Here is a 10,108-nt window from a genome sequence, read left to right as displayed (position 1 = left end):
GCCCCGGCACCGAAGCGCTGTGGTTGGGGAGGTGGTTTTGGGAGGAACGGTGGGGGGCAAGAAGTGCCCGCAGTGACGAAAGGCCCCAGGTGGTGGCTGGGAGCTGAGGCCAGGCGGGAGCTGCTGGATGAGGATTTACCCCTTTGCAGCCGATGGGTTTTACCCCGTCCTCGGACGCCGATCGCCCGCTTAAGGCTTGGGAAGGAGAGGCCTAAACAGCGTTTGGAGGCGTTCTGCAGGCCCGCGCTACCCCCAGGCCGCTTCAGTGCTAATTCAGCTCGAAACCAGGTTGCATACAGAAATATCCAGGCCATTCGGCTTTCCGATTTCACGCTTCCGGGCTTGCCGTGCTGCCGGAAGAAGGAAGCAAGCCGAGGCCCCGCGTGAGCTCGACGCCACGCTCCCGGCGAAGTCTCTCCCTGGAAAACCGGGGCGCCTGGGAAGCAACCAGCTGCCGAGGTTACTTCCAAAAATCCCTATCTATCCGCCCATTCCTTGCCTCCTCCTCGGCTTGCTTGCCGCCGCTTCCGAATCTCCGAAGGCTCTTTTCGGCTCGGCCTATTTTTTACGCCATGCATTTGCAAAAAGTCCCTGGTTTATTCACTTGGGGTTTTTAACGCTGCTTTTCTCCCGTTAATTAAATGCTGCCAAGGGAGGATTGAGCCCAATAACCTCAAATTCCGTTAAGCGGCTCTCGCGGGGGGAGCAAAGGCGGCGGCAAACCAGCAGCGACGAGAGACGCGGAAAAACGCGTTAGGGAAGAGAGCTCTGCTTCAGGCTCCAGCCGCTTAGTAACAACAGTGACTCACGAGTGTTTTAAGCATTATTTTTAAAAAATAAAATAAACATATGAGCTCTGACGGAGTCCTTTAAACTCCTCTGGTCTTCCCGGGCTCCTCCGCGACGGGGAAGATTCGGGAGCCGGCGTCGCTCCCAGCTTGCCGCTGGGGAAACTGAGGCACGGAACGGCCGAGCGGCCGCAAAGGGGGGCGAAACGAGGGCGCGAGGAAGCGCTGGCTGAGCCCAAATCCCGGGAATCTCACCCCAAAGCCGCGGCGGCGGCGGGCAGCCCGGGAGAGGGGGAGGGGCCGCGGCGGCAGGGCGCCCCCCCCCCGCGGCCCGCGCCTCTCAATGAAGCTCCTCAATGAACGTGACGTCACAACGGCCTTCTTTTCTCTTTTGAGACAAGTAGCAAAACAGCAGGGGCCGGCAGCCAATCCGCGAGCGGGACGGCCCTTCCGCCGGGCTGCGACCCCCACCGCGCGGCGCCCCGCCCCTCGCGGGGCGGCCGGCCAATGGCGGCGGGCCCTCCAGCCAAAACACAGGCGGCGGCCAATGGGGAAGGGGCGCCGCCTCCTCCGGAGGCGGTGGAGGGGGGAGGGAGGGGGGGCGGCGGGGCGCGGGCGGAGCAGCCGGGGGCAGCTGGAAGATTCGAACCGCCGGGCCGGGGCGCGCGGGGCGCGCGGCGGCGGCCAATCAGGGCGCGCGGGGCGCGGGGGGGCCGGCCCGCGGCCCCGCCCCCTGCCCCGCCCCCCGGCCCGCGGGACCGTCGGCGGCGCGGCGCGGCCCGCAGCGCTCCGGGGCCACCCACGGCGGGGCCGCGCCGAGCGGCAGCGTGCGCCGGCCCCCCCCCCCCCCCAAAAAAAAACCCGACCCCCCCCCCCGCCATGTCGGTGAACATGGAGGAGCTGCGGCACCAGGTCATGATCAACCAGTTCGTGCTGGCGGCCGGCTGCGCCGCCGACCAGGCCAAGCAGCTCCTGCAGGCGGCCCACTGGCAGTTCGAGGTGCGTGGCGCGGCGTGGGGAGGGGGGGCACCGGGGAGCCCCCCCGCCCCCCCCCCGGTGCGGCGGGGCCGCGAGAGGGGGAGGCCGCGGACACGCGTGGGCGCCGCTGGTGGCCGCCGGGGCCCTGCCCGCCGCGGGGGGTGGCGGCGGGGGGGGAGGTGCGGGGCGTGGGTGCTATTTCCCCCCACCCCCCCCACCCCAAACCTCCTGGAAGAGAGGAAAAACCGGCTCGGAAATCTCCCGTGGCTATTTATACCCGGGCTGTAACCGGAGCTGCCGGCTGGGCCCCGCAGCCCAGAGCCCAAAACACGGGGGGAGCCGCCCCGAGGCCCCTCCGCCCCCCCGGGTGCGGGGGCACAATCCACGGGGGACCCCCCTACCCGGGGCTGGGGGGTGTTGGGGACCCCAACTCCCCCCCCCGTGGGCCTTGCCCCCTTCCCCCGGTGCAAGCGTGGGAGCCCCCTGCCACGGGGGCCAAAACGGGCCCCTGCGGGCGAAAGGCCCCTTCGGAGGCGTCCGCCCGGGTTTGGGGGCCAAAAGCGGCGTTTGGGGGCCGCCGGCGGGGGCCCCCGCTTTGTCCGCTCGCGGTGGAACCGCGCTCGCCGGCGCTTTGCCCCGGCTCTCGGCCCCTCCGTTGTTTTTCTTCCGCCTTTGTCTCCTCGCTGCATTTAACTAGTTGCTCGGTGTTATTTTCGCAGACCGCCCTGAGCGCCTTTTTCCAGGAAACGAACATTCCCAACAGCCACCACCACCACCAGATGGTAAGTGAGACCAACTTCACGCCCGCCCGGCCTCGCTCCGCCGCCGGCGAGACCCCGATTCCCGGCGGGGGCCCTTCCTAGCAGCTCCCCTTCCCTCCTCCCTCCCTCCCTCCCGCGCGCCCAACGCCAAGGCGCCTTCGCCACCCCGCTGCCCTCCGGAGCGGCCGCCGAGGCCCCCGCGATGCCCCGGCGCCGCCTCCCTGAGCCCCCCGGGGCCGGGCCGCGCTGGCGGGGGGCCGCGGCGGGCGCCGAGCTGTCAGCTCCTCTGACAGCCATATTGCTCTGCAACCGGAGAAATACACAGCCGGCAAATGTAAACACGAGCTAAAATGTCTGCCAGGAAATAGTTTGTCTCCGCGAGCATCTCGCTGCGAGTCGGGCTCGGGGGGCCGCGGCGGCACCGCCGCGCCGAGTCCAGCTTCGCCCAGCGCCGCTTGACCTTGGCTGAGGGCAAGTCCCTCCGGCAAAGCGGAGGAAGTTTTCTTCTCTGGGTGGGTGGTTGTTTTTGTTTCTTTTCTTTTTTTTTCCTTCCTCTCTTTTCCTCCTGTTGAGGAAACTAAACCGTGCCGCGTGTGGGGGTAAAGAGCAGATCTAGGCTAAGCCGAGCCGATCTTTTTTTTTTTTCTCCTCCTTTTCTTACACCTGCTGTCGGGAAATCTGCAGCTGGCCTGAAATCTCTAGCAGCAAAGGGTGTCTTTTGGAGAAACCCAATTTTACCGGGCCGGTTCCTGCCTCGCCAGCTTTACCCTGCTCCAAACCTTTTATTTATTTAATTTTCTGATGCAAAATTTCTCCCGTGTTGCAATAAGGCTTATTGCAGAGGAGGCTATCTGTGTGCTCCAGCAAAATGCACTTTTCCCCTAGTCCTGGGCACGGTGAAGAACAAGTCTCAGCTCCCCAAAAACATAGTCGGCACTAGGCAAGGGGGAGCCACGGAGGAGCTCAAGGTCCCGCACGCCAGCGATGGGGCCAGAAGTTCGGAGCTAACCCAGCACCAAAATCGCCGTGTTTGGGGGGGGGAGAAGCCTGGCTGGAACACAATGGCTCTCTGAGAGGAACTAGATTTTTATCTCGTTCCTTTACCGTAGGAGAAATCTGGTCCTAGAGCTTTTATTTGTAAATTAGCTGGAAAATTCCCACGAACAGGCTTTCGGGTGGCTGGAGGACAGGCTTTCACCGAGTTTGCAGTTGTCAAGCCCTGTTCGAGCTAGTGCTTCGGAAAGCTTGTGAGATATTAATCTCATAAGGGGGGGAAAAAAAAAGTCTTTCCCAGTTGGAGAAGGAAAAGGAGACGAGCCAGGAGCTGCAGGCCTGAAAGTGTTTGAAAAAAGCTCAGCAGGGCGATTCCTTCCCAGTTTGAATCGGTTAGTGCTTGGTTGCTACAGGAAGTTTGATGCAAAACAGGTTGTGATGAAACACACTGATTCTTGGTATTTGCACTCCTTGTGAACGGGGCGAAGCGAGATCCACCTCGGACCTGTTTCGTTTCCTTTAAATGAAAGGAGACCACAACATTAGCCCTGAATCGTTACGGTTCGGCCCTGAAACGCTCACGTCCGAAGCACTTTGGACTCCCGTTTCTCAAACGAGAGGAGCGGCACGGCAGAGCTGGCCCCCTTTTTGCTCGGGAAGGAGGTTTCTGCCCTGGGTCGAAGCCCGGTTTTGGGGACGGCATCGCCTCCGAAGGGCACCTCGTCCTGCCCGGTGCCTCGCCGCCTCCTGCTCCGGCTCGCCAGTCCCCGACCCGTCTCGCACAACGCGCCTTGGGTCAAAAACACAAACTTTTCTCTCCCCCCTCCCTGTTTTATTTTCCTTGCGGCCAGATAGGCGTTAATCAGGGAGTTTGCAGGACAAGTTGTGCTCCGCACGGTGACAAGCGGCCTCCAACCGTCTCTCCCAGATGCTCGTCCGATTCCTCCCCGTTGCATTTTTGGCATTTTTGCTGCTATTTCCCCTGCCCCAAAGTGTCTTGATCTCGCTGCAGCTTCACATGCCTCCATTCGGGGCAGGGACAGAGGTTAAGACGAGGGGCTTTACAACCGTAGTTTCTATTTCTTTTTAAAGCCGAGGGAGAACAAAGCTCTGAGTAAACCAGTAACAAGTCGCGGCGCCGCGAAGCGCCTTCGCCCCCGCGCCGCCTCGCGGGCCTCGCGCGCCGGCCGGGCCGCTTCCCCGCCGACGGGAGATACTCCCCGCGGCTTACGAAATCTCCTGCCTGTCGTTAAGCTTAGGAAGATCCTTGCCGAAGCTGTCGGGCCTGAAGCGGGATGGAGCCTTTTGGCAAGCGATTGCGAGCGGCTCCTTTAAAAAAAAAAAAAAAAGAAAAAAAAAAAAGAAAAGGTGTCGGAGGAGGAAGGCAATAATTATACAGCAATTTTTTTTTTTTAATTAATCTTGCAAACAACACTGCAGAAGCTGAGCCGCGTGCCCCCTCCAGCAGCGTGTCTGACCTCAGCCCACAGCTGGTATTTGGGTTGTGTGCATATATATATATATTTTTTTGAACACACTCGCTTGAAATTAGAGCCTTTTTGCAACAAATCTCTCTCCAGGTACTGCCAAAAGCACAGGCTATTTAAAATAAAAGCTGGCTTAGCGCGAGTTGGAGGTGAGCTCTGAAATTAGTTTCTGCAGAGATCCGGGCGTGCAGAGGGAGAAACTTCCCCGGCTCGCTGCAGCCCTCGGTGTTCACCCGGCAGCGCCGCGCGGCTGCGGGAGACCCCCCGGACCCGCCGTCCCGGCAAACCGCTTATCTCCTCCGCTCGTTTGTTTTTTAATTGCCCGGATTGAAAAACAAACTCGGCACAGGCTGGCATCTGCCCTGGGGGTGAAGGTTCAGCTCTAGACGGGCCTGTGCCGCCGCCCAAGGACTTTCCGGGTGCAACCAACCCCAGGTACCAAATGGATCGCGACTGTCCTGCTCCAGGCATGGGCAGGCTGAGGAAGCGATGCATCCCGAGCAAAAGAGGTGGCCCAGGTTATTGGAGACGTTTGGGAATAGGAGCTGCTTTTCCCATGTGTGTAGGGCTGGGAAAGCCTGCTGCAACTCTACTGAAAAATCAATTTGGCGCCGAGCCGCTTCCCCGTTGCCGTAAGGAGCTGCTACGGCTTTATAGCGGCGCGGGAGCTCCGTCCCCTCTGTCCCGTGAAGGTCAAACACGCTCGGGCCGGCTGCACGGCGCTGCCGAGGGCAGAGGTTTCTCCGCGGGGCCGGGAGAGGCCGTGGGGACGTCTCGCGCGATGCCCCACGGCGCGGATCGCCCTCCTGCCCCGACGGGCGACGCTTGGCGCATCCCGCCGCCTAGTCCGGCTCCCTTCTGCAAACGGGGCGCTGGCCGGCAGGACGAAACGCGAAACGCGATGGCGTTAACGCCCTGCGGCCCGCCCAGACCGCACGTTTTGGGAACGGAAAACGCCTGCTTCCTAGCAGCGGTGCTGGAGTTTTCTCTAAATCCCGACGTTTACCAGAAACGGCCTGGGAAAAGGATAAGAAGAGCCAAGGGGCATCCTGAGACACGAATTCGGGCGCTTGCTGGGCCGGCAGTGCCCTCGTCCCACATTTTGCCTGCTACTGGGCCCGGCTGTTTCAGCTGACGGGATAAAACCCCCGGGAAGCAGGAGATGCAGGAACTCCTCCTTCTCGGAAGTGTTTTACTAATCCCAAATTGCTAAAAAGGCATCTTAAACCTCGAGGGAGGAGACACTTCTGAAATCCCTTAGCACCACACCGCAACGCGACCGCGACCCTCTCCTATCGCCGCGACTCAGGCGTTAGCTGCTTCCTTGGGTCGTTTTGAGCTGCGCTGCGAGCGGCCGCCCGAACGAGGGGGACGGGGACGTTGGCAGAGCCGGCGCTCCCGAACCCTGCGCGCCGGGGTCCGCGGGAGGACGAGCCGGGAGGCGTCGAGCCGCTCTCGCCCCTCGGTTGAGGCGCTCCTGCCCCTCGCCCCCGGATCCCGGCCGCGCTCGCCCCGGCTTAACGCGAGGTGAATTTGCGCCGCCTCGCCGGAGTTTTGCTGGGATCGGCGAGCGGGAAGGGAATATTCCTCAAGATGGTTCCTCCCCTAGGGACAGCGCTAGACAAACTGCGGCTATTTTTAAACCCGGCGCGGCGGGTGCGTGTGCAGCCAGCGCCGCGGTGCAACGCCGCGAGCCGGCCCGGCGCCCTCCGCTTCGCCCCGGCGAGAGGGGGCAGAGGGGCTCCCCGGCCGCCGGGGGGATTTTCCCCCCGCTCCTTGCCGGGTGCGTTGCTTCTGCAGGAGGAACCGAGTCCCCGGGACTTCCTGCCGCTCGCGGGCCGCGGCCGGGAGGCTTCGGCCCGGATTTTCCTCCGCCCGCGCGGCGAGTGGGCGGCGGGATTCATTGCGAAAAGGGCCGGGGCCGGGGCCGAGCCGCGGGAAGAGGCCGGGCCCCGAGGAAGGAGGTGGAGACGCGGTGCTAAATTTAGCCGGATACGCAGAAGCCGCCGGCTTTACCAGGAACGGCGCGGGGCGGCCGCCCCCCGCGGAAGCGCCGGCGCTGCCTCGCTCCCGCCGCCTTGCCTCATCGCGTGCAAACCGGCCTCGGCGGCGCGGCGTGGGGCGAGAGCGGGGATTCGGGCCGGCGGGAACCGGCCCCTTGCAGGGAGCTGCCGCAGCTGGAGGAGCCTCGCGGGGGCTCCGCTCCGGAGCCGGGACCCCCCTCGGCTCCTCGGCCCCGCGCTTCGCACCGGGGGTAGGTTTTGCGATCACGACTGCCTTTGCGGCCCCGGAGGGTTTGCAGCAGCGGTTCGTAGGGTGCTTTGCTCCCGTGAGATCTGTGACTGGCCGAAATTCCCCTTGCACGCTCAGGGGGGGGGACAGGGCGACGCAGGTCCGCCCGCTTCCCCATGTCCGAACAGAACGGATCCGGAGCAGGTCCCTTCTAAGGAAGGGAACTAAACTGCCGGGCTATTTTGGTCCGCTTGCGAGTTGCTGGCCAAACGCGTTCAACGCCGCTTGCACGGAAGGGAGGAAAGCGGCTCCAGGGAAGGCGTCCGAGTCCCCACGACTAACGGATCCGTCCCCGCTTCCTTGCCAGCCCCGGCGCCGCTGCGGCTTGATGACGGGGATGGCGCGAGCCCTGCACGGGGATGCTGGAGACAACCCCACACTCTGCCTCTTTTTTTTATTGCCAAGCCGCACATGGGCCAGGGGGAAGCCCTGGGAATTTCAGGACAAAAAAAGTTATGGATATGCTGGAAACCGTCCCCGGGGCGCAGCGCTCGCGGCAGGCAGCCCCATGCTCGCAGGGCTCGGGGACGTGCACAGCGCCGGGGCCCCTCTTGGCTCCGAACACCCACCTGGAGCTGGTGCTACTCCATCCCAGGTGCACGGAGCTGCATCCCGTCGGGATGCCCCTCGGTCATTTGGTGCCCGGTGACGGGACCAGGCGCCGGCAAGGTCCCGGCTCCCCGCAGCGCCTCCAAACCCCAGCTCCGCGCTCCTTCCCCACGCCGTCTCCTCTCTTCCCTCGCAGATGTGCACCCCCAGCAACACCCCGGCCACTCCGCCCAACTTCCCGGACGCGCTCGCCATGTTCTCCAAGCTGCGGACCTCGGAAAACCTGCAGAGCAGCAACAGCCCCATCACCTCCATGGCCTGCTCGCCGCCGGGCAGCTTCAGCCCCTTCTGGGCCTCGTCGCCCCCCAGCCACCAGCCCGCCTGGCTGCCGCCCTCGTCGCCCACGGCCCACGGCCTCCACCACCACCTGCACCACCCGGCGCCCGCCTGGCCCCCGGGCCCGCAGCCCGGCGCCCCCCCGCAGCAAGCCGTGGCCACAGTGGACGGGCAGAGATAAGACTCGGCCGCCGGCGGGGGGGGGCGCGGGGGGGGGGCAGAGAAGAGGTTCGGGAGATCAGGCCAGGGCGTTCGGAGCAGGGCGGGGGTTCCTGAGAAACGCACTGGAAGCATTTTCTAGGGTTTATTCTTGTTTTTCCGGGGGTGGGGGGGGGAGGTCACCGGCCCACGGCAGCCTCCTTGCCAGAGTCGCTAACTGGTCTTTTCTCCTTTTTTTTTTTTTTAATATATAACTATAATATATAAATATATCTAATGTATATAAATCCAGAGAGAATGAGCAACGGGCGGGTTGCCGACGGGCTGGGAGGTGGCGCCGCTCGGCCGAGCGCCCCGCGGGAGAGGGGGGGCTCCGACGTGCCAGGTCTGAGCACCCCACGCTCGCTGGGATGCAAGACGGGGAGGGAGGAAAAAATATATATAAAACCCCAAACGAGTGGATTTTCAGCACCCCTGGCTGCAATGGTGCTGCGCCAGCCGCGTGCCGCGACCCCTTCCCGCGCCCCGGCTCAACACGACGGCGGCGCCTCTGGATTTTCCTGGACGCTTGTTGCCATGACTAAAACGGAGCGACCCTCCTTCGGCTGCCGAAATTCATCCCGGCTCGTCGCACAGCCGCCCCGTATCCCGCTCACCGGATCCTCCCCGTCTCCACCACCCGGCCGGGCCCTGGAGATGCTGTTTGGGAAACCGAGCTGGGGGCTGTGATTTAGCAAGGTGATGCCCCCCCTCCCTGCCGTCCCCGCAGCCGCTGTTCACAGGCCCTTCCCGGAGGAGGAGGGAAGAGGGGAGCCCGGGGGAGGTTTTTTAGTTTTCAAATCAATCTTGCTTAAAAAAAAACAAAACAAAAAATAAAGATAGGTTGAAGGTTTTTTTTATTAATTTAAAAATAATAAAAAAAAGAAAATCACTTTTTTAACACCAGCAGTCCCTGCCTTTTCTCTTTCCTGGGAAGGCGGCTCTCCGGCGGGGAAGCGGCTTGGAGCGGGGACTGAGAACGAGGGCGACACCTTCCCGGTCCTCGTCCCCGCGGAGAGGACCCCTTCCGTGGGGCCGCCCCAGCCGGGGCAAAACACCAGAGCTTGCGAACCCATCCAGCGGCATCGAGGAGCCAATATCCCCCCCCAGACCCTCTCGCCACAGGGCTCTGTCACCCTCCAACCCGTGTGACGAGCTTCCCAGACCTCAGCGCTCCGACGATGCTCAATCCTGTCTCCGTGATGGGGGACAGGTGCGAGGGCTGCCCGATGCTACGGCACCGCGGGCTCCACCAGCGCCCCTGGAGTGCGCCGGGATGAGCGTTTTCCAGTCGAGCTCCCAAACCCAGACCTGACCAGCCACCGCGTCCGTCCCCATCCATCTGCCCTGTGTCCCCACCTGGCATTGCGCCAGGGCAGGCAGCTGCCAGGCTTGAAATGAAAGAGCTCCCACGTCTCCCCAGGTCTGTTTCCGCATGCGTATCCACCCCCGTGCCGGGGGGGAGCAGCTCCAGCCTTTCCCAGGCCAAGCAGGGCAAAGACAGGGGAAAAACCCCACGCCGACCGCGGCCGAGATCCAGATCGGCCCCTGGGAGGGAGCAGGCACCGCGAGAGCTGCCCCACGCTTGGGGCCGGCGGGATGCGCCCGGCCCGGCTCCCCGAGCCTGGCAATGCCGAGGATATCGCGGCACGGCTAAATAAAGAGCCTCGACACCGAAAAGCGACGCCGCCAACACCGAGACCAAACCCACCCCTCCGCCCACCAT

The 10,108-nt window shown here is 63.4% G+C and overlaps 1 protein-coding gene across 1 annotated transcript; it reads left to right on the top strand.

Annotated features, from left to right (window-relative positions):
* The first annotated feature begins 1,642 nt into the window (after positions 1-1,642).
* On the top strand, positions 1,643-9,283 carry UBALD2 (UBA like domain containing 2). Its single transcript, XM_067308502.1, has 3 exons — positions 1,643-1,787; positions 2,486-2,548; positions 8,045-9,283. The coding sequence occupies exons 1-3, from the start codon at positions 1,668-1,670 to the stop codon at positions 8,363-8,365; spliced, it is 504 nt and encodes a 167-aa protein (XP_067164603.1). The 5' UTR covers positions 1,643-1,667; the 3' UTR covers positions 8,366-9,283.
* The last annotated feature ends 825 nt before the right edge of the window (positions 9,284-10,108 follow it).

The sequence above is a fragment of the Apteryx mantelli genome, chromosome 19, assembly GCF_036417845.1.
Source record: "Apteryx mantelli isolate bAptMan1 chromosome 19, bAptMan1.hap1, whole genome shotgun sequence".
Taxonomy (NCBI): domain Eukaryota; kingdom Metazoa; phylum Chordata; class Aves; order Apterygiformes; family Apterygidae; genus Apteryx; species Apteryx mantelli.
Note: the sequence above shows the minus strand (reverse complement) of the source record. Positions and strands in the feature narration are given on the sequence as shown.

Excerpts from the sequence above, each read along its gene's own strand:
- UBALD2 (XM_067308502.1), top strand. The coding sequence starts at position 1,668 with ATGTCGGTGAACATGGAGGAGCTGCGGCACCAGGTCATGATCAACCAG. Across the intron at positions 1,788-2,485 it reads CGGCCCACTGGCAGTTCGAG|ACCGCCCTGAGCGCCTTTTT; the intron begins GTGCGTGGCGCG and ends TTATTTTCGCAG. Across the intron at positions 2,549-8,044 it reads GCCACCACCACCACCAGATG|ATGTGCACCCCCAGCAACAC; the intron begins GTAAGTGAGACC and ends CTTCCCTCGCAG.